Source organism: Cinclus cinclus, chromosome 19 (genome assembly GCF_963662255.1).
Source record: "Cinclus cinclus chromosome 19, bCinCin1.1, whole genome shotgun sequence".
Lineage (NCBI taxonomy): Eukaryota > Metazoa > Chordata > Aves > Passeriformes > Cinclidae > Cinclus > Cinclus cinclus.
Window position 1 is genome coordinate 10,425,293 of NC_085064.1, and position 26,908 is coordinate 10,452,200.

General features: G+C 48.2%; 1 protein-coding gene across 1 annotated transcript in view; it reads left to right on the forward strand.

Moving 5' to 3' along the window:
* The window catches only part of ZNF618 (zinc finger protein 618), a 141,721-nt gene that overhangs the window by 49,497 nt on the left and 65,316 nt on the right, over nt 1-26,908 (forward strand). The window contains exon 2 of the mRNA XM_062505598.1: nt 12,877-12,920. Coding sequence (XP_062361582.1) covers nt 12,877-12,920 — 44 coding nt within the window. The remainder of the gene's footprint in view (nt 1-12,876; nt 12,921-26,908) is intronic.

The window sequence follows — 26,908 nt, forward strand, 5'->3', positions numbered from 1 at the left end:
TGGAAGGATGGATGATGGATGGATGAGGGATGAAAGGATGATGGATGGATGGATGATGGATGGATGGATGGATGGATGGGGAATAGATGGATGGATAGATGGATGGATGGATGGGGGATGGATGATGTATGGATGGATGGATGGATGGATGGATGGATGAGAGATGGATGAGGGATGGATGGATGATGGATGGATGGATGGATGGATGGATGGATGGATGATGGATGGATGGATGGATGGATGGATGGATGGATGGATGGGGGATGGATGGATGGATGGGGGATGGATGGATGGATGGGGGGTGGATGGATGAGGGATAAGGGATGGATGGATGAGAGATGGATGATGGATGGGTGGATGGGTGGATGGATGGATGGATGGATGGATGGATGGATGGATGAGGAATAGATGGATGGATGAATGGATGGATGGATGGATGGATGAATGGATGGATGGATGGATGGATGAGAGATGGATGATGGATGGGGGATGGATGGATGGATGGATGGATGGGGGATGGATGGATGGATGGATGGATGGATGGATGGATGAGTAGAGGGATGGATGGAGGGAAGCATGTTGTTTTTGTTTGAGCAGCATCTATTGCATGTCTGCTAATCACCACAGAATCATGGAATTAATTTGTTTGGAAAAGCCCCCTAAGATCTTTGCGTCACTATGGAGCCAGCACTGCCCAGCCACAGAGCAGGGACTGTTGCCAGTGTCACACTCTGAGGTATCCCCAGTCCCAGCTTCGTCATGGTCCTGGCAGGTCTTCAGTGTGTCCTAGCAGGGTAAGCTTGTCCATGGGACACTGCTGGGCTCTTGAGCCTGTGCCCAAACAGGCTGGAGCCATCTGACTTGTGTAACCCTGTGAGCCTGGTTTTGGGTTTCCTGCTTCTTCTCTCTCCACCAGAGCCTGATACTATGGTGCTTTGCCAGGACCTCAGAGGAACTCTAAACACTGTCCTGGCTCCAGGCTGGCTCTAGCTCACCCCACAGGGATGTTTCACAGTGGGTGAGGTGGTGTATGGCATTTGTGAGGAGCTTGAGATGCCCCAGTTCAGGTATCATTTCAACAAAAGCAGATGCTTTGGAGGGTTTGCAATGGTGCAGCTCTGACAGGCTTGCCATCCTCCCCAGGCCTGGAGCTCTGCTCCAGGCTCCCTCCAGAGGCTTTCCCCTAAACTCAGGAACATCCTGTGCACTCCTTTGTGTTTAGGACCATGTGAAGGCAAAGTAGACCCTCACCCAGGATGGAATTTGGGGGTTGGAGAACAGACCCCAGTATTCCCCTTTTTTATGCAGATGCTTTGAACTGTCACAGTTTCCCCATACACTGAATCCCACACTTGGGGTGTTATATGTAGAAGACAATTCTTGGGTGAATTTCTCAGATGTTTGAGTAATTCAGTGGAGATGCTGTGCTCTCAGCCAGTCCCAAAATCAGTGATACACCATATCCCTTGGGTACAAACATTCATCTAGAAAATATCCATGACTGCTCAGGTTATCCGTGTGCCAGGTGGAAAATAAAGCACCCAAGGTGTCTGTAATAAAGTGTAGGTGGGCATCAGTTTCTCTTTTCTAAGAAGAGCCTGTGGAATGTGGCACACACTTCTCTTTTGCCAGGCCAGCATCTCCTGCAGTTGCTGCTCACAGGGCAGTGAGCAGGCTGGGGTCCAGAGGCTCTCTGGGGGCATCTGCAGGAGGAAACAGCCCTTGGCCTGACACCTGTTTGTCCAAAGAGTCACAGATCTGTGGGCTCATTGCTCCTTTCTCAGCTTGGAAACCCAACCAGCCTTGTCCAGCACTAGCCTGTGCTGCCTAACCCCAGATTCCATTTGGGAATTGGGCATTAATGGTGCAATTGGGAATTTCTCTCTCATCCTTTGACATGACCCTGGACTGCAGCAGAATTTTGGAGAGCTAATTGCACTTTCTGGCTTTTCTTCCTCAGGGTATGCAGCAGCTGCTGGCCCATAGATGGGCAGAGGGCTCATGGTGCTGCCTGCAAAATTCAACCCTGAAAGGGATCCTGTGGGAACATTTGTACCTTTTTGCATCACATTGGAGGTTTTCCAAGACAAATCTGTCCATTCTGCTTGGCTGTGCAAATAATTGATATTCTTGGTTTTCTTGAAGCTCTGAAAAATTGAAAAATTCCTTTTCAGACTGAGCTGGAAGAAAAATAGATTGATTTAATTTTTTTTTGTTGCCCAGGAAATAAGGAATATCTTTTTGGGTTTCATTGGCTCTAGTCAAACAGAATCTGGGGCTTGTAAGTGCTTCGTTTAGATTTTGAGCACATCTTACATTTCTTGCTTTAAAAAATAAATAGGATGTATTTTGCCTGTATGAATCAGAAAATTTTAAATGTCAGGTACTGTGTCACTTCCAGTTTTTGAAAAGGAGTGTCATACTCTGCTGTGTGAATGGTGCAGCAGAAATGATACCAATCCATGCCATGATCTCACTGCAGCTCCATTTTGGGCTGGAACTCATTTCCCAACAGCTCTGTGCCCTCATTTGTTTCAGGTCCAGGAACGATGGAGAGTGGGAGGTCACTGTGGTTGGTCCTGCTGAGGTTTGTCCCCCACAAACTGCTTGAAAAACCCTTTTCTTAGCCCAAACAATTGCTCAAAGGTGGGGATTCGGGAGTGAGAAAGTGCAGGTCCATGGTCCCTGGTGACACCCTGCACTTCCCAGTGCCATGCCTGGGGGGAGGGCTGAGGGTCCCATTCCTCTGCCCTGGGGCAGTGCTTGGGGTGTCTGGGCAGGGGGAGATGCTGCTGCAGCTTTCACAGCTCCAGTGAACCAGGAAATTTTGTTTTCTCTCTTTACTTTCCAAACCACCATTGTTCTTGGGAAGCCAGCAAAGCCCTTGGGGACACCAGCTTGGCATTACTGGGGTTTTTGGTCATTTTAATTTAGATTTATTATTTTTTTAACTTTTTCTGAATCTTGGAGGTTTGTTTGTTTATTTGTTGGTTTAGATCTGCTCAGGAAGTTGATCTAGTGATATTTATAGGATTTGTGGTTGGCTGATGGGAGTTATTTTGCAAGCAGAATTTCTAAGAATTCTACTTTCAGACTGATTTTTCTCCAACTTCATTTCCTCCTCTTCTCTTTTTTTTTTTCCTTTTTAGTATTTTTTCTTGTTTTTTTCTTATTTTTTTGGTTTTTGAGGGAGTCAGGCAGACTAAACTCTTTCTGAATTCCCCCCCTGTAATTACTGCTCTTTTTTAAGTTTGAAAAAATTACCCAGCTTCATGTGCCTTTCCCCTTTCTTACTTTTAGACCGATGTGGTTTGACTTTTTTTTTCCCCTTTCCAAAGTAAAATTACCACCATTTTATGCTATTTAAACAAACCAATCATACAAAACTGGGAGAGAAGGTGAAGTCCCACAGTAACCCACCCAATAGAGAGTGTTTTGTTTCAGCCTCACAGCCTGTCTATAAATGTTGCATGGGAATATTTTAAAATTAGGATAAAATTTATATTTTACAAGGATAAAATTTATGTTTTGTAAATGCAAAGCCTTTCCCACAAGCACTGGAAGGAGGTCTTGTGTGCCAGCCTTGGAGGGGATCCTTGGCCGAGACTGGACCTCCTCATGGTGCTGTTCCTGACACCATCTCACTGCAATATTTATCAAATTATGCTTTTTTTTCCCTATTCTAGATCAAATTTTCTGCCTTGAATTGTATTTTGGAAGTGTTTAAATTTTCATTGCTTATCTCAGATCAAAGCTGAACATTTGGAGCACATTGCAACTCTGCAGTGCTGTTTGATGTGGAGGGACCCAAAGCGTTCTTCAAAATTTACCAAAAAAAGTTAAAACCAACCCCAAAATTCTGTCTGGGGTCCCATGACTCCTACTGACACCCAAAAGGCTGAGCTCTGAGCTGGAGCAGCTCCCTAGGGGACACTCCACAGCCTCTGCAGGGCTGAAGGGCAGAGTCTCAGCCTTATCAAAGCTTCCTCCAAGAAGTGCATGTCCAAGTGCTGGAAAGTTCTTCCCAGCGCTTCCCTCATGGCTCTGAGCTCCACCACTGGGGCCAGGGCATGTCTCACCAGTGCCTGCCCTCTGAGCCTGAGCTTGGAACAGCTGGGGCTGGTTTCAGTTTTCCCAACCCTGTGTGTTGGGTCTCTGTTCCCAGAGATGCATCCGTGCGTCCATGCCGGTGGAAGCACCAACAGCACTCTGAGGTTCCATGGGCAGAGGGGACGTGCCTCTGGATTCTTCTCTATATACAGGCTTGGCTGGCTTTTCCTCAGGGTCCTTTGGAAGGTTCAGGAATCAGGATTGGAGCTTCCCCAGGAGCTGCAGGTCTGGGTGGGCCTGGCTGTGCTGGGCCATGTCCTGCTCCCATGTGTGTCAGCTGCTGAGGGCACGGCTGCTCCGGGTTGTACCCTCCTTGAATGGGTGCTGGGGTTCGGCCAGCCCTCTGTGAGAGCTCCAGGGCTCTCCTGGCTGGGCTGCACCTCAGGCACCCCCCCTGAGCTCCATGGCCATCACCTCCCTGCCAGCACTGCCTGGGGCTTTGCCTGCGTCAGCCCCGTCCCAGCCCTGCCCGTGTGGGGCTGCACGGACTCAGGGTGGATGGAGCTGTTTGTGCAAGAGAAGGATCCTCGGCTTGCCTCCCATCAGCTGAGCTGTGGTGAGAGAATAGGGGAATCCCAGAGTGCTTTGGATTGGGAGGGACCTTAAGGATCATCTTCCAACCTCCTGCAGGGACACCTTCCGCTATCCAGCCACAGCTGCTCTGGGCACCCTGTGCCAGGCCTGCCCACCCTGCCAGGGAACAATTTCTGCCCAATATCCCATCTAACCCTGGAAAAGCCATTCCCTGTGTCCTGTCCCTCCATCCCTTGTCCCCACTCCCTCTCCAGCTCTCCTGGAGCCCATTTAGGCACTGGAAGGGGCTCTGAGCTCTCCCTGGATCCTTCTCCTCTCCAGGTGAGCACCCCCAGCTCTCCCAGCCTGGCTCCAGAACAGAGGGGCTCCAGCCCTGGAGCAGCTCCATGGCCTCCTCTGGGCTGGCTGCAGCAGACTCAGGACTTTCCTGTGGCAGGGCCCCAGAGGTGGACACTGCTCCAGTTGGGGTCTCACGAGGGTGGAAGGAAAGAGGACAATCCCTGCCTTGGCCACATTGCTGGGATGAACCCAGGACACCAGAGCTGTGCCTGTGCTTCCAGCCTGTCCTGCTTGGGATGTGGCTCCCCCAAAACCCAACTCCAGGTGTTTGCCTCCCATCCCTTCTGCCTGGAGCTGGGAGAGGCTGGAGCTGTGCAGCGAAGGTTCCTGGCAGTCCTTGTGTGCAGGGGAGCCCTCACAGCCCCATCAGATGTTCCAGCAGAGGTCAGAGGTGCCAAACTCTGGAACAAAATGTGTTGAACAAGACTGAGATTCCCTGAATAAATAAGTTGTATTTTAATTTTTTTTCCCCATGTGCGTTTGTAGCTTGTTAGATATGTTTGTTTTCTCAACTTGGAAAAGTGCCTGTAATGGAATTTTTTTCAAAAATTGATTTCCTGAGAGTTTCCTGTGAAATTGGAAGCCTTGAGAAACGGGTGGATTTCTGAAATGCTATCACATCGCTCCTTCACCCCTTTTTTCTCCCCCCAAGTAAAAAATAACAATGCCTTCCAACCCCCCAAGGTTTCATTCCATATACATTTATTCTTTAAAAATATTTCCAGCTGTTTCTTTTGCTGGGAAACTCATGCCATCTGTAAACAACTGCCTGATGCAGATAATTCTGTTGTTTTGCCCGGTCACTCTTATTTTCCAGCTTTTATGATACGAGAGTTCAGAGTAATCAGTAATGCCTTTTCTCCTCTTCACCCTCAATTTGATTATTTTTCTCATAAAGAACAGAGTAAGGAAAGCACTGAGCAACAGGAGATGGAAAAAATATTTTGATTACTTTTGGGTTGCTTATAATCAAGGAGTAACTCTTTAAATCCAGACCAATTTGCTGCATTGATTTATTCATAATTTTAATTTCATGACTGTTTCAGAGAAAAACAAAAGTAAACGAGGTTGAAGCCTTTTAATGCTGGTTTGAACATTTGTAGTTTTAGGTTAAAATTTATTTAATGTTCCCTTTCTTCAGTTACTTCTGCTGGCGTGTGCAGCTTGAATCTCCCTGGGCTGCCAGGGGAGAAAATTTGAAATTCAAAGCACAAATTCTGCCAGTACTTTCAGCAAGTTCATAAAATGACTCATATAAATATTTCCTTGACTCAGAGGCCACTGCTCACAGCCCTTAAACCTTTCTGGGACTACCTGGAGTGTGGGAGCTGGGCATGGGTGACAGGGACACCTGGGTCCTCCAGGGCAAGACTGTGCCATCTCCTGGGGCTCAGCAGCCCCCAGGCTGGGGGCATCATGGAGGGATTCTTCCCTGCCTCACTGATTTTAGTGTTTCCCCCCCAAGTTTCAGCCCCATGTGTTCCTTTTCCATCAGAAATTCGACCTTCCCTGTTTAAAACTCTTCAGAAGAATTTTTAATTCTGGGTTAAAGAGGCAGCTCAGAAATTGAGTGGATGCAGGCAGCATACCCAGGGTAGGAGATGAAGGTTATAAAATGGGAAGATAATAAACAGTAGACAAGAAGTAAATCCAGTGAAACTGAAGGAGAAGAATTTCTAGACTTTAATTGTGGGGGGTTTTATTAGTATTCTTTACCTACCTATAGTTTTAGTAGTTTTAACCTCCACAGTGCAACTTGTTCTGTCACAGACCGGGACAGAATCTGGGGAGAAGCCTGAGGATACCCAGTCTGCAAGACCAAAATAAAAAAAAAAAAAAGAAAACAACCAACAAAATCCCAAACAAAAAAAAAATACCAACAAACAAACAAACAAAAAAAAAAATAAACCCCAACCCCCCCCCCCAAAAAAAAAAAAAGAGAAAAATTTAAAAGAAAAATAATTCTCCTGCCAATACAAAGAAAATTGGAATCAGCAGAGCGAGGGCCCTTGGGCTGAGTCTGAAGTGTCACAGCCAGAGCAGAGGGGATCATTCCCCTCCTGTGCTGACCTTTGTGTTGGGCTGATCCACCCCCTCACTGGGTTTGTCATTAGTGTTTGTTATTAGTTAGTAATTGGGGGGCACCCTGTGGCTTCCTAGTGTGTGGGAACTGTGGGAAGGGGATCAGAGAGGAATGTGGGCAGCTGTTAATGATCCCCAGGGCTAATTAACACAGGGGATGGCACTAGAGCAGGGGCACTCCTGAATGGGACTGGGGTCAGCCCTGCCTTCACCTAGGATGGCTGGACAGGGGCTGGAGCCCGGGTGAAGGTGCTGGGTGGCCCTGCCCCAGTGCTGATCCTGCATTGTCACTGCTCTGTGGTGTTCCCCAGCATTGAGTCCCCCTGGACACGCGTCCTCCTCGGGGTGGTGGCCACCCACAGGAAGGGTATGTGACCATGGCCCTGGCTAAGCTGGGCTGATGCTGTGAAACTGTTCTAGGCTCAGCCACCATCTCCAGCAGCCGTTTATTTGCATGTGTTGGAGATGCTCACAGGGGTGAGGTGGATGCTCAGTAACCTCATGGGTTTTGGTCTGCTCAGACACTCCCCAGACATGAAATGTCAGAGGCACCTTGTGGGGAATGCTGGGCTCCCTGTGTCCCCAGGCATCCAGCACTGGGATGCTCTGTCTGTCACCACAGGGATGCTGGGGACAGATCTTGTCCCTGTAGGTAACATCCTGGTGCCTTCCCATGGATGAACTTGCCTGGAAATCTCAACATTAAAGCACCTCTTCCTAAAGCTTGGTCTAAGTGATGTGCATGGCCAGGAGTAATGAGCACCTTCCTGGGGCACTGGGGACCTTCCTGGAGCTGTGCTGCAGCGCAGGTGTGGTCACTGGTCACTCAGGGATGGTCCCTGGGTGTTTGGGGCCATCCTGTCCCCTGGCTCTGGCAGCAGAGCCTCTGTGCCTGCCATGGCTGTCTGCCTTTGCCTTCTGCTGCCCTCAAGCAACAAACCCTCCATGGGCTCTTCTCAGAGGGGTTAAAACTCTCAGGTGGTGGTGTTTACTGCTGGGCTTTCCCTGTTGGAAGAGGGAGCAAGCACTGGCTTTTCCCAGGGCAAGGCTGTAGCTGAATACAAGGGTGAGATTCCCCTGGCTGCTGCCAAGGAGTTCTGACATTGAAGCTGCCACCAACATCCCCACCCCGGGTGTTGCCCCATGGCCAGGATCGAGGGGTTTTGCAGACCCTCACTCTATGGCTCAGCTCAGCTGTAGGACTGGGCAGATGCCTCAGGGAGAGCTCCCATTTCCTCCTTGCTGATTTTTTTATATTATTATTATAATTTTGTTTTTTTTCTTGAGGGGAAGCTGCAGCTGAGGAAATAGGCAGCACATTCCTCCAGTCCCAGGAACTGTCTTGTTCCTGAGTGGAAAATTCATCCCTTTTGGAGGCTCCCTGATGGACTGGCAAAGGCAAAGGATGAGGAGGGGATGACCCACAGCAGCCTAAGGCAGTGGAGATCTTTGTCATTCATGCAGGGGATGCCCTGGCCCTGGGAATCAGGAAACAACCTCAAGTTTAGCTGGGGAAGGCATAGGTTTTATATTAGGAAAAAATTCCTTATGGAAAGGATGGCCAGGCATGGGAACTGCTGCTCAGGGCAGTGGTGGAATCACCATCCCTGGAAATGTTCCAGTGTGGATGTGGCACTTGGGGACAGGGGTTAGTGCTGGCCTTGGCAGTGCTGGGGAATGCTTGGACTCAATGATCTTAGAATAACCTCAATGAGTCCATGATTCTTTAGAGCACAGCTCTGCTTTGGATCACCCCTGGATCAACGTTGTGTCCTTCTCTCGAAGTTCAGGGCTTGGGGTTCCTCAGGATTCGCTGTGTGGGCAGGAGGAAGCAAAAATCCGGATTAAAAAGAGGCATGGGCACATTTATGGGTCCTTGTGCTCTGCAGATTTTTGGTGTGATGTGGAGCTGCTCTGCTGTTTTCTTCCCTCCTATTTAATAAAAATTAAATAGGAAACTGCTTGTGTCTTGCCCTTTGTTTAAATAAAAAGGAAAAAAGTGGGGGAAAAAAAAGCACTTCCTGCATTTTCTGTGGCTCTGAAGTTAATAACCCCAGACAGCGCAGGTAGCAGACCTGCAGTTATTTTTATGGTGCATACCTGTGTTAGACCTGTTTTCAGTTGCTTCTCCCTTTGCCAAATTTTAATTATTTGGGGAGAAGTTTTCCATGCTGGGTGCTGCTGGCTCCTTCCAAAACTTAACGTGTGGTTTGTGTTTGGACAAAAATTACTCAGCTGTCTCTGGGAAGGCATTTAGGGGAAAGTGGGATGGGGGTTTGAGGTTTCTTTTTTCCTTTTTTTTCCCTCAGGTTAAACAAACAACTCTGCCCTTTTCCCTCTGGAGAGGGAAGGTGCTGTGGGAGAGGTGCTGGGTTGAGCGGGGTCTGCTCCTCCAGCACCCCCTAGGCAGAACCCTAGGGACCTCTCCCTTTGGGATGGGGTTCAGAGGCAGATCACAGAGGGTGGCTGTGTCTGAATAAATAAATAAATGCATGGATTGAACCCCTTTTCCCCTGGGGAAGGCTATGGCAGTGCTTTGGAGGTGTCCTGGTGCCCCCATCCCATCCATAGGAGCTGAAATCTAAACGATTTTAATAATTGTTTCTAATCATAATTTAAGTGATCAGGCAGAAAGCCCATGCTTAAATTGTCTGAAATCTGATTTCACATTTTTATAGCTTTTAGTTTGTTGGGGTTTTTTTGCTATAACTGTTTTTTGTTTTTGTTTTTCTTTTTTATTTTCAATATAGTGTAGCCCTCTTGATAAACATGGATTTCTCAGGTCAGTTCTACATCTGCTTAGACTCCTATTTTTTGACACTTTATCCTGTTAGGAGATGTTGACTGATATATTTCTTATTTATCACAATTCACTTTTTGCTTACAACTCAAGCGGAGGAGCATATGGCCTGAAACCACATTCTGCTTGTGTGCATTTTCACTTTAAGGGTACTTATTAGCATTAGTTAAACAAAACTACCCTAAACACACCCAATATGTAGAAAAGCAACTTTAAGGAATAACATTTTGAATTGTAAATGATTTTATGGGGCAGATTGTGTGACATTCTCCAGACTGTTCCAGCACCCCACATCCGGCCTCCCCGCTCATTAGCAGATGCAATTTCTGCTCCTCTCCTTTTTCAATTGGAAATTAGGAAATCACCAAAATCAATCACTTGGGTAAATGGGAGCACAGGAGATTTCTGTTCCCCTCCACAAAGGTGATACTTTGTTGGGAGCTGCTCTGACGAATTTTGGCACATTCTTGTTAGACGGTGATTTCCAGCCTTCCTTCCACTTCCTCATGGTATTTTAGTCCTCAGATGCCACTTTTTAGAATTTAGATGGAATTTTTTAGTTTAAATAGATTTTACTTTTGAATGAGCAAATGGGAGTTTTCACCTGGGGAGGAAAAGCTCCAGGGAAAGCTCAGAGCCCCTTCCAGGGCCTAAAGGGGCTCCAGGAGAGCTGGAGAGGGAGTGGGGACAAGAGATGGAGGGACAGGACACAGGGAATGGCTTCCACTGCCAGAGGGCAGGGATGGATAAATGGGATATTGGGCAGGAATTGTTCCCTGGCAGGGTGGGCAGGCCCTGGCACAGGGTGCCCAGAGCAGCTGTGGCTGCCCCTGGATCCCTGGCAGTGTCCCAGGCCAGGTTGGACACTGGGGCTTGGAGCAGCCTGGGACAGTGGGAGGTGTCCCTGCCCATGGCAGGAGTTTAATGGGAAGGATTTTAAGGTTCTTCCCACCACAAACCATTCTGGGATTCTGTGGATTTGTTTATTTCAGCATCCAGAAACATTTAAAGCAGCTTGATCTGATCTCATTCAGGCTTAGCTTGGTGTTTTTGTCTAATGGATCATCTCCAGGAACATCCTGGCTATGTGAAACCATCAAGATGAGAGCCCTTACCTGTCGTGGTTCCCTTTTTTCCTCATTTTTTCTCTCAAAATAAGGGAAGTCCCCAACACTGGGGAATGTTGGGGTGTCTGGGCAGGGGCTGAATTCCATCATCCTCATGGGTCAGAATATCCTTCCAGCTCAGGATATTCCATGGTTCCATATTTCAGCAGGTGGTTTTCCCTTGGAATTCTGATAGGAGCCTCACAAGGTCGCAGTGATACAAGATGTGAGCTTGGGTTGTGCACAAAACCCTTTGTACATACAGGAATTGGGAGGTTCCTATCTCTGGGGAATTTTGTGCCTCAGTAACCCCCAGCACCCCAAAAGGTTTCTGCTCTGCCTCTATATCAAGTTTCCTTTTTCCCCCCTTTCTTTGTACACACAAATCTAATCTTCTAGTAAATGCCCCGAAGGTTTGAGCAATCTACCAGTTGCAGGAACCTATAAAGCTTCTTTTTTTCCCTTTTTTTTCCCATTGTGTAAGCATGACAAATCATTAATTTTTGATTGATTGCTTTGAATTATGGGTGCTCTGACATCCTTTCTGTAGCTGAACAGCTGTATAACAAATGAACATATCAGTGCTCACAAAAGATTGGAGATCTAACAGAAGCAATTACATTGTCAGCTCCTCCCTTCTGGCTTTTCCCAGGCAATGGAGAGATGAAATTTTTAACAGAAATTCCTCAAGTGGCTCACAATAATAATAATAATCATAATCATAAAAAATCTTTTTGTAATTGAATTAGATTTTTTTTCTCTTCATTTTGAGTGGATTTCGTATCCCTTCAGAAGCCAGGTTGTGTTTCCGCTTTGTGTAACTTGAAGAATCCCTTTGAAGAAAATTTTACAAAAGAATTTTAAAAAATAAAATCAAATTGCAATTTTTTTTTTGGTTGCTATTCCTTTAAGATTTCAGAATTGCACCAGTGCACTAAATGTGACCTCCATAACTTTTAAATTAAGAATTTATGCTGGCTTGAAATTTATGAAATATTTCAGCATGAAAGAAAGCCTTTTTCCCTCAGGAAAATTGAGCAATAAATCACAGCACTCTCGATTTACTGCCCTACAGCCAGCCAAAGATAGGATTTTTTTTCCTTCCCCCCTTCATTCTGAAAAAAAAAAAAAAAGGAAAAAAAAATGTAATCATATAAGACAGCTTAGCTGCTATCCTCCCACTCTCTAGAATTTTTAATTTCAGCTGTTTCTGCTTGGATTTATTTCCAATATTCCTGCTCGGCTTTTCAATTTCCTCAGTTATTAAATTTTAATTCAGTGCATTAGCATTTAAATTAAAAAAGGGTTTATTTTATCAAAATCGTTGGCTGGCCCCCATCCTGCTGCACATGAATTGCCTGTTTCTGCCATTTGCACAAAATGTGAAATGCAGCTAATATCTTTTAACTTGTATTTGCACAAATTCAGAAATAAAATTTCTGGGATTGGAATAATATTGTCTTTCCAAGGAAGGCTCTCATCAGTGAGCTGGGGAAGGAGGCAAGAGGAGACCCCGGGCCCTCCTTGCTCAGCCCTCCCAGGGCCTGCAGGGGCTAATTAGAGCACGGGGCTAATGAGTGGAGGTGTTGGGCTACCCCTGCAGCCCAGAGCGGGGCCATTTGGCCATTCCTGATTTCCCACCTGGCCACGGTTTTGTGTCCCAGGGATCCTTGTTTGAGACTTGGGCTGCAGGGGAGTGACAGAGGGGACAGCTCTGGAGGAGCCCCCATGGTGGGGCTGGGGCTCAGCCCCTGCCCAGCCCTGGCACCCCGGGCTCAGAGCCGGGCTCCAGGCATGTCTGGAGCTCCTGGAGAGCCCAGAGTTTGGGCGCAGCCAGGGCAGGAGGAGCTGCAGAGCAGCCTCGTCCTTCTGAACCTCACCAGCTTTTCTGTTTTGGTCTCCTAGGCTGACGAGAGCAACAGCAGCGGGCGGAGGAGCTCTTCCAGCAGGTACGGCTGGGCTCTGGGATGTGGTGGCTGGGATGTGGGTGCAGCCCTGCTCAGATGTGCTCTCCGTGCTGGAGAAACAGTGGCCAAGGGTGGCTGCACAGCAGGGATGGGTGGGAGCTGTCAGGGCCCAGTGTCCACGCAGCCCTTTTTGGATGTAGCTGGAAGGATGGATGTGGGAGTCTGGCCTTGTCCTGGCCTTGGGGACTGAAAGCAGGTGCCTCGTGTGTGGTGTGGGGAGTTCTAGCTGAGTGCCCCCAGGGTGATGCTCTTGGATGGAGACCTTGGGCTGTGCAGACCCTTCTGTTCTTCAGAAGGAGAGGACAGAGGTGTCCGAGCACCCCAGTCCTTGTAATCCCACTGAGAGGTGTCTGTACTGCTCCCGCTCTGCAGAGGGACATGCTGAGGTGGGTCTGCCCTGGGCTGTGGCCTTCTGTCCTCTCCAGGGCCTGGAAAGCACTGTCAAAGTTTTATTCCTTAGATGGAACTCATCCTGCCATGTAAAAGCACATCCTAGTGAGGGTGGGAACCGCTGTGGTGCTGATGCTGTCACTGCTCCCAGTGCTGGCCATGCACAGCCCCTGCCAGGCTCCATGGTCCCACCAGGCTGGCCCAGTGCCCCAGCTCTGCCAGTGGCATTTCAAGATGAAATACCCTCATTCCTGGCAGTTTTTTTCCAGTTGGCACTGCCTGGCATTGAACATGTCTGGGGGGCTCCTGAGCTGGACAGAGGTGAGCATTGGGCATCTGTCACAGGGGAAAACTTCTCTCACTTTGGGGGTGGCTCATCTATGGTCCAGCAGTATGGCTCAGAGGACTCCCTGGGAATTAGCCTGAAGGAAGTCTTGGAAAGCAAGCACAGGCTGAGGAGCAAGGGGAGAGCAGCCAGGCATCACTTCCTTCCCCTGGATTCTTTATTCTGACCTTTAATTCAGTTTCACAGCTCTCACTGGAGGGTTTCCCACATCTGGTGGGCTAGTGCATTCTCCATGTGGGAGCTGACCTTTGGGGTGTCCATGTCACCTTTGGTGTGCCCATCTCATCTTTGGAGTGCCCATCTCACCTTTAGGGTGTCTGTGTCACCATTGGGGTATCCATGTCACCTTTGGGGTGCCCTTGGGGCTGAACATCCTCCCAGAAGTAAGTGATGGCCCTTGCCAGGGCAGGGATGGAGGTCCTGGCGAGATGGGAGAAGTTCCCTCTGTTTTCCCTGTTCCCTTCTGTTTCCAGAGGATTGTGAGGCTGGTCATTGCTTTTTTCCTTGTAGAAAAGTGGAAACAAAACCTGCTTTATCATCTATCTGACTGTACAAAATGTGGTCAAAAAAAGGAGAATGACCAAGTCCATTTAAAATGAATAAAACAGAATCAAAAAGTAATATTTCAAGAAAGCTCTGTCAGTGATTGAAGGTGGAAATGTGACTGACTGAATCTGTGAGGTCATCAGTGGATGGAGACACAAGATGGATGTTTCTCAAAGTCATTGCTGCTTGAAACCCTCACTAATTGCAAACTAACTATCAAGGAAGCTTTTAAAAATTATTTTCTATCAGTAAAAAATATAGGCAAAATAATATAATATAATGTAATTAATATAATATAATATAATATAATATAATAAAAGTAAAGTTGCCTGGATTTTATCTTTCTGCAATATTATTTTTTACAAGTAGCAGGCTTGGTGCTAAGGTGATGACTGTGGTATTGGGTCAATCCTATTTTTCTTTTTTTACTGCAGTGAGTTGATTTTGTTCTGTTTCAAGCAAACACTGAAAGCTCTGAAGGCCCAGAGGTCTGTGATCCCACCACTCCCACCTCCAGGGGCCTGGTGCTGCCTTTGGAAGAGCAGGGGTCAGGGTGTGCAGCTGGCAGCTCATAGTGGCAGAGAGCACTCACTGTTCTCCTCCCTCATTAACTCCTGTGTGGTTGCTGCACCTCAGTGAGTGCTCAGTAATGGGAGATTTTAAAAGGTGAAGAGAATTCTTAGGAGCATGAAAAGCGCCCTTCCTTGAAGGCAGCCAGAAGAGAGATGGCTGCTTGCCTTGGGGAAGATGACAACTAAGAGACAACCTGACAAAGCTGTGCATGTTTTTGAACACTCCAGAAAAGGTAGATCAGAGGCTTCTTTCTTCCTTTTTCAAGGAAAAAAAGAGACAGTCAACAAAATTAAAAAGCAGCAAATTAAAAGCCAATAAAAGGCAGGATGTTTTCTTGCATGATGGGCAGCAATGTGATGGGAGTGTGATACCAGAAGTTGGGTGCTAAGAGGGGCTGGGAGGGGACTCAGCTGAAACGTGGTGATAGGGGGGTGACAAGGGCTGAATTCACAAGATCTCACACTGTCTTGGGTTGGGAGGGACCTTAGGGATCATCCAGTGCCACCCCTGCCATGGGCAGGGACACCTCCCACTGTCCCAGGCTGCTCCAATCCCCACTGTTCAACCTGGCCTTGGACACTGCCAGGGATCCAGGGGCAGCCACAGCTGCTCTGGGCACCCTGTGCAGGGCCTGCCCACCCTGCCAGGGAGCAATTCCTGCCCAATATCCCATTTATCCATCCCTGCCCTCTGTCAGTGGAAGCCATTCCCTGTGTCCTGTCCCTCCATCCCTTGTCTCCACTCCCTCTCCAGCTCTCCTGGAGCCCATTTAGGCCCTGGAAGGGGCTCTGAGCTCTCCCAGGAGCTTTTTCTCCAGGTGAACAGCCTCAGCTGTCCCAGCCTGGCTCCAGGGCAGAGGGGCTCCAGCCCTTGGAGCAGCTTTATGGCCTCCTCTGGACTTGCTCCAACAGGTCCAGGTCTTGTGTTGGAGGCCCCAGTGCTGGATATGGTCTGGCCCCATCCTATGGGTTATCACATGGCAGGGGACTGGTTCCTTGCTGGTGTCCACTGGAGATTTGCTTGAAACTTCTTCTGAAGCCCCTTCTGCACATGGTGGCCCCGGCTGGGTGTCCCTGTGTGGTGTGTAAGAGTCCCAGAGGGTTGGTGGGACAGGAGGGCAGTGTAGGAGCAGCACTGAGACCTCTGGGCCTCAGGGTGAATACTTGGAGTCTCCATAGGACTATTGGAGCATTAACAACTTACCAATAATTAATGTCAGCATTCAGATGGTGGGCTCTGGATCCTGACAAGAAATAACTGAAAAACCAAATGTGCAATTATGTCTGACAAGCAGCGTGTGCTTTTCTTGGTCACCAGAGCCTTGTGTAGTCATGTGTTAGACACGGTTTTATATAATTATTATTGTTTATATGGCGGGTGTCAGAGGAAGGAGGAATTTCAGTTTCGAGTCCTCTGTTGGCTATTTATTTTAAAGTCATTAGATTTGTTTTCAGACTTAACTACACTTAATGTGCGAGACTCCTGCTGAATAAATCAGCCCCTGATATAGGAGCTGCATCTGTTTGCAGAGGGAACAGAGCCAGCTGGAAGCTCAGCCCTGTCTGCAGCGGGGCTGTCACCAGCCAGGAGCCCGCTCACAGCACAGATGTAGCTGTGGAGAAGCTCTGCTCCTGGAGCAGAAGAAATCCAGACCTGTGGGGCAGGGCAGGGGTGGCTCTGATTTAGTGCAGTGGGAACAGCACTGGGCTGCAGCTCCCACAAAGGGCTCAGGGACATGCAGATCCAGCAGAAGGGCTCTGGGTGCTGGCCCAGGTGGGAGCAGAGTTCCCAGCGGTGCTTTAGGCTGGGCCTGGAGGTTTCCCAGCTCTGAAATGGTGTGGTTTTCCCAGGTACTCTGGACCAAGCCATGGTGCCTCAAGGGTCTGAGTGTTTCAGTCTGTGCCACAGAAGATGTGGCTTCCATGGAATCACAGAATCCCTGAGCTGGAAGGATCCACTAGGATCACCAAGTCCATCTCCTGGCTCTGCACAGACACCACAACAATCCCACCCTGGGCATCCCTGGGAGCAGTGTCCAAACACTCCTGGAGCTCCTGGGGCTGGGGCCATTCCCTGTCGTGCCCTGGGAGGAGAAGCTGTTGAAAAAGGGCTGTACCCACTTTGCTCCTTCTCAGTTCACCTTTCTCCAGCCTCCCTGGTGGCACTTTCCCCTCTCTTCCCCACTTTCCTTGCTCTGTCCTTTGTGGGCATGTCCTCCCCATCAACTCCTGTTATCCAAGGGAGTGCCCTGGGATGGCACCAACTCTTCTTCAGGCTCTTCTTCCTGGACTCTCACCAGGTCCCCAGCACTGGGGAAGGACAATTCCTGAGGTTGTGGTTCGCTGAAACTTGGGAGAGCTCTGCACCCTGTGGAGGGACAGGCCTAGGGCTGGGCCTATATCCAGGAAGCAAAATTATTTGAATTGTCTCCCCTTTCTTTAAGAGTCAACCTGTGGGATTTTCAGTCCCAGAGCACCAAGAAGCTTCTGACTCATCGTGCATCAGAAAAAGAGAAAACTTTTACTAATTAGGCAAGGAATTTAATAAGCCTTGGTGCCCACTGAGGGGCTCTCACCAGCCATCTTCAAAAACAAACAAACCAACCAACCAGCACAAAATCCCCCAAAAGTGCCCTTTGGTCAGTTTAAGATCAGTGGATAGTTCAGTTCTGTATGACAACCAACACAGAAGCTGTGGAGAGCTGGGCAGCTTTCCTTGAAACCCAAAAGAAGGTCAAATGTCCACGAAGAAGGAGATGACAGTGCTCAGACACATCCCAGCTCCCAGAAACAGGAGTGTTTTCTGTGTAAAACACACCAGTCTGCCCAGTGCCAAAGTAAGTCCTGGAGAGCTTTGGATGGTGTGAGGTGGAGAAACATCCCTTTCTGAAGCCATAAAGTACCAAGATGTGGCAGCTCTAAAGCCTTCAGGAAAGCTGAGCTACCGGGAAATCCTTGGGTCACCCCCTCACTCCTCGTGGCGTGTTGGAGACCTGTGGACATTTCAGTTCTCACCCCCTCAGTCATTTCTTAGTCAAGGAACACAGAGCTCTTTCAGTGACATAAATAAATCCTTAATCTATTCTCTTTGTTTTTCCCTGAATTTCTTTGTCTCTGTTGACATTTCCATGCTTCAAAATTTAAAGACGCTAGCAGCTATTCCATTATCATCTTAAATTCAGTTTTTAACCTGCATCATTTGTGTGTCGCATTTTTTATCTGACTGAATTCTTTTGCTTTTGGCAAAGAGTGCGTGGTTGTTTTTTGTTGGATAAGCCAAATTTTTTTTATATTTGGTTAGACTTTCCTCTTCAAACCATCCTCAAGATATTCCTAATAAGGGCTGAAGGGAATTTGTTTTGCTAATACCTTAGGAATTCTTTGTGGCTCTTGACTATTGTTCTGGTTTGTATTTTAATGTTTAATTTCCAGAGGAGAGGCAGGCTGATTGGTCCTGGAGTTTACCTTCTCTGAAGGATTCGGAGCTGCCGAGTGTCCCTTGAGGAATGAATGCACGATTAAATTCCTCTTGGACTTCCTGAAGCAGAGTTTGCTGTCAGGAAAGGTTGTGTGTTTTACTAGACCCAGATAGCTGGAAAAATTAAGTATTCTGCTCTGTTTGTTTATTTTCCCTAGATTTTAGCACTGACACCACACACACCGCTAAGTGCTGCATTATGTATTTTGGGGTTTTTGAAAGCTGTTACTTCTGTTTTCAAGAGCTGGCTGCCCTCAGAGGCAGGGGGTGAACTTCCCTGAGGCATCTCTCTTCTACAAAACCTTCATATCCTTTAAATTTATGAACTCCTTAATAATATTGATATTTATTGAGCAAATTTCTTCCAGGAAAACCTGAATGGCAGCTACTGTCACACTTCTGCTTTCAGAAGGATGCGGCCTCATGTTCTGATTTCAGTTTATTTTGGTGGAAGAAAGCAGAGGATGTAAATGTGTCCCAGACAGGGGCAGGGTTTGGGCTGCTTCTCCTGCCTCTCCTTTGTATGTCCAGTTAGTTTGATGTCCCCAGGTACAAGTGACTTGGAGCGAGGGTGTCAGAGCCTCCAGGAGCTGCTGCTTCATCCTTGGTCAGCATAGGAGGGACCAGCATGTTCGGGGTCATGGATGCAAAGAGGGGACCCAGCAGCCTCATGAAGAAACCCAACCAAGAACAAGGACACAGCTCCTGGGCCATGGACAAAACTCCAGCAGAGAGACTGCAGGAGCGCTTGGGACCTCGCAGGGACATTGAAGTCTTTGAATCCTGAGGCTCACAAGAGTGTGTTGCACGTGGAAGATGCCCAAAAGCTCTCACCAGCTTTTGCTTTTTTTTCTATTCTTCAGCAAGTCTCTCCTGTACTACTGATGGTGGAGGGAGTATCCATCCCCTAAAGTAACAGCAGGACAGGAGAGAGCAGTTTTTTCCTGTAACCTTTCAGAAGTTAAATGGTTAATGGCACACTTGGGAATTCACAGTGGCATTGTGGAACATTGTGAAGAGAGCTGAAACCTCCTGGTGGAACATGGATGACCATGAACCCCTCCATGACCAAGTGAAAATTTGGGTTTCAGGCATATGGACCAGCACATGCTGCCATCATGTGTGTCACCCAGAGTGCTGGTGGCACACCTGGGTAGCCTGCTTGGGTGTCCATGCTCTGGGTTTTGGACAGGCTCCCAGATGGGAAGAGGCAAGGACCAGAAGGGATATTTTAATGTGCACACAGTATATGGTAAGGAAGTGTTTGCTTTGCTTTATTCAAGAGACAGCAGAGGGGGCTTCTCCTGTGGAGGGGAGGTTCCCAGTATGAGAATCTCTTTTCCAGCAAATGCCCAATGACCAGAGGCAGCAACCCACACAGGAAATACAGTGCCTGTTCCAGAAAAGAATCTGTCAGAGGAGGAACCCAAGATGGAGTGGTTGTTCCAGCATTTCAAACATCAGCACCAGGACATGCTCTCTGATGGATGTAGGCTCAGGCTGCAGAGGGGCTTCGGCAGAGCCTCTGGGAATTGTGGCAGGGAGTGGGATTGAGTCCCTTGGAGAGGAACAGCTCTGGACACTGTAACACAGGAGCTTGGGGTGGTGTCTTTGCCTTTCAGGCTGTGAGGGAACATTTGAAGCTGGGGCTGGAGCCTGGAGCTGAGGAGCCAAGAGCTCAATTGTAACACTGGGAAAACAGCTCTTGGTTTTCTCTCTTTTAACCCTGCACTTGAAAATCTTCTTGTCTGGTGATGTCGGCAGAAGATGTCCCCAGTGAAGGACACCAGGCAGTTTGTCTGCTTCCTGATCTTCTCCACCTCCTGGTATAAGGAATGGGGCCCAACCCCTGGGGCTGCCCCAGGAGGCAGATGAGAACCACAGGGAGGGGTGGGAAGGCCACCACAGCTAATTTATCAGACAATCAGATTTTCAACTTACATCCTTCTTTTTCTTGCCTCTGCTTTCATCGTCTCCATGTAAAATGAGAGTTCATTTACATCTGTTCTGTCTATTAGACTTCCCATAGCTCCAGTCATGACAGGAACCTTCTGATTCTTGTAAAACCATGGCAGACATCTGTAAATTGAGCCCAGTTTCAGCCTCCCCCATTTTTTGCTTCCTTTGCTTTCTGACAGCCAAGGCCTTTTGATTTAGCCTGGGCTGAGCCAACTGCATGCTGTTTTCCAGAAGACAAGTTGGGACATCCCATGGGTGCTGGTGTCCCACTGACCTCTGCAAAGGTGCCCATTGCTTGGTCCTCAGGAGTGTTTGGAAGTCCTTACTGAACCTCTTTGGTGCTGCAGACCAGAAGAGCCTTCCAAGGAGTGTTTCAGTTTAACTGGTCATACCCTGTCCTCTGCCAAGGGATGCCACCACAGAATCACAGAATGGGTTGGGTTGGAGGAACCTTGAAGACCCCATCCTATTCCACCCCCTGCCATGAGCAGGGACAGCTTCCACCAGACCAGCATGTGCAGAGCCCTGTGCAGCTTGGTCATCATTGATGTCATTGAGGCACTAATGATCTCTGGGTTTTCCAGCTTCAGTACTGTTTAGAAAAAACCAAAATATGCTCCACATTTGCTGCTGGGGCAGGAGAGCTGTGCATAGGTGTTGGTTCAGAGTGGTACATCCTCCTTCAGATGTGCTTTCTTTTCCTCTCCTTTTGAGGAGCTGATGTTGAAGACTGATACTTCACTGATCTCACTCTGCCCCTCCCCAAAAACTCAGCAGGATGTGTGCTGTAAAAATAGCCTCATTAGAAGCCATCTGAGTACATATGCAATCACAGATGACTCAAAGGGAGCACGGAGCACACATGTTTCTGTTGCTGTCTTCAGAGAATTACATGACAAATTATTCCTAGCTGGAAGAAATGTCCTTTTATAATTGGGGTTTTTTTTCTCATTCTTTCAGAAGGGAGGAGTGTGTGTTTTTAAAGTAGCTTTTAGTCACTTTCATTATTTATGAGGATGCTACTCCATATCAGAAACAGCAAACTGCAAGCACGAGTTTCTTGTGGCTGCAGCAGCTGACAGCCCATTTGCTTTCACTCATTGCTGTTCTGCTCATCACAGCCGGGGAGAGCCTGCAGAGCCCAGAACAGCTCCACCCTGCAGCCTTCAGCCTTCACCCCTTCTCCCCCTCTCCTGCCAAGGAGATCAGCTGGAAGGTGCTGCTGGATATGTGGGTGCATCACAGTGCAGAGGGGACTGGTGTGAGCACCCAGCCTTTCCTTTCCATCCTTCCCTCAAGAAGAGCTCCTGGCATTGCCCTCATGTTGCTCCTCGCATCGATGCTGGTGAGGCTTCACATCCAGAACTGTTCTGGCTCATATTGTTGTGCTGCATCATCAAGCTCTGCTGAAGCCTGAGGCCTTCACAAGCTGCCACAGGTGTAGGGCCAAAGAAGCTGTACCTAAATGGGTCCAGGAACCCACTTTTACACCTGCCTTTCCAGTTCCCCATGCCGAGGCTTCATTAAGGCCTTCTGAAATCTCTTTTGCCTTCACACACTCGTGTCTGACATGAAAGTGGCCGTAACGTCATTGGAAGATGAAAGTCTGATGATCAAAGCAGGCAGCAATGTTGAAATGAGCATTGTGAGATGGCAGAGCTGGTATTACAGTAATTGGCTGTGTGGCCTACTTAGTGAGAGCAGTGATACATGCAAGTGCAATGTTTGTTTGCCTCTTTCATGTTGGAAATCACAGAGTCTGTTCTGGGGAGTGAAACAGGACCTCACCTGTAGGAGCAACCAGGCACGGAGCGAGCACTGTGTGATCCCAAGGCTTCTGTCTCCTCTCCTTGGCAAGGAAGAGCCTCTTGAATTGCCAGGGTCCAAGACATGGAACAGTGAAGGAGGTTGAAAGGGCCAAAGCCATGGAGAAGGAGCTAGATCCGCCCTGTGGAAGGAGGTGGGGTTCAAGCCAGCTGTGCCTGTGCACTCTGCTCCTCTGCGACCTGATGGCTCTGAGCAGTTTTTGTCCTGTGCAAGCAATGCCATGTTTGGAGAATAGGAATATCCTCTTCCTAGGAAACATCAGCCCATGGATGTTTAAATGCAGGTTGCACCTGCAGAGGGAGGTGCAGCTGACCCCTGGAAGGCCACACTGACCACTAAACCTGCATTGTTTCATGCAGAAGGGTGGTGGCATGAGGCTGGGGACCAAGCTCAGAGCCACCAGGAGAGGGTGGCTGGGGGAGGTGGGAGGTGACTCTGGCAGGTTCTCCCTGGCTCCTGTGTGCTGCTGTCTCCACCAAGTGGAAGCTCTCACCATCACTTGTCCCAGTGTGTCCCTAGCAGTACCCCAGCAGTGCCTGCAGTGATCTGGAAGCTGGGGCAGGTCTCTGTGTGGGCACCAGGGGATGTGGACACTGCCTGGGTCACACTGGGGAGTCCTTCTGCTCCTAGCCCCCAGGCCTGATACTGAACTTACCTGACATCCCAAAAGCTTGGAGTCCTTTTCTCTCTGTGCCCTCATCCAAACCCTTGAGACCTGCTTGTAGCCTTGGGAACTGCTCAGCTGAAAATTCACTGCTGTTCTTGCTCATCCTCTTTCTGAGCAAGACCAGCAGTTGTGCCCCAGCTCCAGAGAAGCTGCCATGGGACAGCAGTGGCAGAGGCAGGCCTGGCTATGGCAGTGCTGAGGCCTGATGTGTTCCCTCCCCTAGACAGGATGTTCCCTGTCCCTCCCTGTGTCTCTCAGTGAATTTCTGGAGAGCAAGAATGTTCCAGATCTCCTACTGCTTTTTCCTCATCTCCAAGTGGAGGTTCTCAGTGCTGCTTAGTAGCAGGGGAGGCAATATTCAGCACAACACTGAGCAAGTGCAGCATCATGGGCTTTCAAGGGCTGATCCAAGGACCAAAGGACTGGGGGTGAAGTGAAGCTTTCCTGGGTCAATGCCTGTGTGGGTTGATGCTGTACACAGTGGAGGCTGTGTTGACTCCTGTCTTCCAAGGAAAACTGGTTCTGCTGGTGCTGTGCACGTACCCCTCTCCGTCCTGCCTGAAGCTCTCCAGTGTCAGTAGCTTCCTTTTCCTTCCTGTTTTGCTCTGGGATGTTGGTACTCTTTGCCCAGCTGAACCAGGAGGCTTCAAACTCTGCTGTCATATGAGGATCATTCCCTGAGCCCAGCTCTCCCCTGCACCCTTGGGAACATTGATATCCCATTTAGCAGCTGAGCTTCAGAAAAACCTGGACTGGTCCTGGGTCTGCTCTAGCCACAGGAGCATGACCTGAATTTCACAGGGGACCACAAGAAAGTGATGGGAGAGCTGGATTCCACCACTGCTGCTGCCGACTGCTGCTCCTCCTCCTCCTCCTCCTCTTCTTCCTCCTCCTCCTCCCCCCCCCCCCCCCCCCCCGGAGTGTCTGTGCTGCTGTTTTTATGGTCTCACTTGTTTTTGAGGGGAACAGCAGCTCCTTTCAGGGCTCGTGAGCCATGAAATCATGTGGAAGAAAGTTGCTGAAGTATTTGGGGCTGTGTCCTTCTGCACATCAGGTATCTGCTCAGAGTTAGAACATATGGGGGAATGAATTGCTTTCAGTTAATATTTGCAGAGTTAGGTCCCATCCAGGAGCAGACATTCCATCTGGGAAGTTCCTTTCTTGGCAGAGCTGGATCCACAAAGTCAGCAGGTATGAAGGGCAAAGGTTCTGAGGGTCCATTGGTCTGGTCTAATAATTTATATATTCCTCAGCTCCAGGCCACCAAGTGTGGTCAGTGCATGTCTGTACTAAGCCCAGGGACCTGGGGCCAGCCAGACACACAAATCTGGGTTTAAAAACTTGGGGGATCTCTTTTCCCTGGGCAGATCCCTTGGAAAATGGCTATTCCACCAGACCACCATCTGTGCTAATGTTTTATGCCTCATTTCAGCTGGTTCCAGCTTCCAGCAATGAGCTTGCACTCGATTCTTCCCTGCCAAGTTAAGGCAAGACAGTATTTTCTCCCCATGAAGATGATGATATGCTGCAATCAAATAATCTTCCAGTCTTCCTTTTGGCATGAGAAACAGACTGGAGCAGTTTGGTCTCACAGAGTCATGAAGTGTCTTTTCCCAGTCTTGAATAATTTTAGTGCTGTGTTTTGGAACTGTCTTCAGCTTTCCTGATCAGCTCAGAAACCTGAAGCTGCTCGCTGTGTATGCATGTGGGGAGTGGCTTCACCACAGCTTCAGAGGGAGAAAACCTCCTCCTTGTTCCATATCAGGCACCTGAACTGAAAATTTAGTCAGTCCTTTAGCTCAGAGTGTGGCTCTGTGTGGTTTCAGCACCATGTGGGTGCATCCACAGTCCTGACTTCGTCTGATTGTGCTGCAGCCACTGGTCTTGGGCAGAGCCAGCTACGGAGAGAGGGATCCACTGGTGGAGTGTCCTGTTCACAGTCTTTGTTCTTCCCCCCTCCGTGGCTTCACCCATAACTTTTAGCAACAGTGGTATTAAATTGAATTCCAGAGCATGAATAAATCTGTCCCACATCAACCATTCCAGGAGTCCTGTGGAAATGGCTTTCTCTATTCAGGAGCAGTGCTTATGGAGAACAGCTTTGCCTCACAGCACGGGGCCTGTTGCTAATTTGGTTTGTGTATGAATGTGACCAATGCAAAGCTGGGTATCATCAGAAAGTCATTGTATTCTTGCCCCTTTTATAATCTCCTCAAAAGGCCCTAGCCTCGGTCTCACTGCCACTGGTATCAGCTTCTAATCCCAAATCACTTGGCTCATGCCTGGATTTTCCTATTGCTTTGCCCAGAACTGGCAAGTACAGGTTGCTGTGCCATCTACAGCTGAGCTCTCACTGCTGGTTCCCACCTTCCAGCCTCCCAGTGGGAATTGCCCTGGCTGCCTTTGATCTTCCTCTACAGTCCTGTACAGGCTCTGAGGAAGGAAAGAATTTCCTATCCTACTGTTGCCTTTATCAGTGTTTCGCATTTCACACCTTCTGGGTCTGATTGATCTGCAGTCAATCCTACTCTTTCCTGATCCCTGAGTATTCTGTACTCATTGCCTTCCCTTTGGAAGGGTGCTGAGCCACGTGTGGTGGCTGAGATGGATGGGCCTGTGGCACACCCAATAATATTACCATAAAGACTGTCCAGTTCTCAACCACATCTTCTCTGTCTTAATCCATCTTTCTCACTTGTGAGAGCCCTGTATGATTTTGGGAGCACGGCAAGGGGGAGTATGTGTGAGAAGGAAGGAAATGAGTGGGAAGGCAGGTCAAGGCTAATTCTCTCTGTTTAGGGGCTATTAATTGTACATTTCATTCCATAATGAGAATGAAGGGATGAATAATAAAATCTCTGGCAATAAGATGTGCCTGACCCAGTTTGAAATACTGACTCCACGTCCATCTTGTAATTACAACCATGTTGTAATGGTTGTTAGTAATTACTGGAGGATTTTTCTCTCTGTTCCTCTGTACCCCTCATCCCTGTCCTCCCAGGAGCTCCACACTTTCACCTCCAGCTGCACCATCCTGGATCCTCTGCAAGCTCCATAAGCTGTGTCAGAACCCACTTCAGGTGTTGGTTCTCTAACACTGTAATTCATACTTTGTCATGATGAACTTTATGATGTTCCAAGCAATGGGATTTTTTTATCTGTCACTGTTGCACAATCTAATGATCATCCACAAGTTCAGCCTATTTTTCATTTTATTTTGTTACTTCTGCCTAAAACATTTTCAAACACCTTCAGCTATTCCCAGTGTTTACATGAGACTAAATATGTCACAGTGGTTTCTATTTCTGGGTAGTCTGAGCCATTATATATTTAGTTCTGATTTCTGCACAAACTGAACCAGCAATTATTTTATCTTTGTATTGCATGTTGGAGTGTATTAATAACCAGTATGAAAAATTGGGGGTCCATAAAAAGTGGTGCTAAAGGAGCTCCACTGGCTTATTCCTACATCCTTGTCTGGTGGGCTCACACCACCTTTGCCTTTTACCACCACAGCACCTCTTGATTTCCTAACCTGTTTCTGAGCACAGTGGACCCCCGCTGCCTTTCCCCCTCCATCAGGCTTTCCCTGTGATTCCCAATAGTTGTATCTGTCCATAACGTGGTAGTGTCCCTAAATATCCTCATCCTCCAGATCCCCTTTCATCAGCACTTTGTATGTTCAGTAAAGCCTCTGAATACCAGGGGATGTCAGGTTGCTTGAAGGAATAAAAGAGATGATGCGATGGAGGGTGGAGATAGCTTCAAGTCAAAAATGTCAGGGAATCATAGAATCGTTTAGGTTGGAAAAGGTTTTGAAGATCATCAAGTGAAAGTTAATTCAGCAGTGCTAGGTCTACCAGTGACCCAGGGGACACATCCCCAGGTGCCACAGGAGAATATGGCTTTGTGTGTATGGGCTAGTATTGGCCAAATACCTGCAGTCACAACTGCTGGAGCTGTGCCTGTGGCCTGCTGGCAACCAGGGCAAGTTCTGTGCTCTTCTTTAGGGATCCAGTGTGTTTATGAGCACTACTCTTGTTCGTGATGATTAAGGTTATTTTCATGACTAGTAAATCATTTTATTGCTTTTGTCCAGTTAAATTTTAATTACTTATCATGTACAGCAGACACACATTAATATGCTTCTTTTAAATAACCAGCATAAACCAGACTACCTTGAAT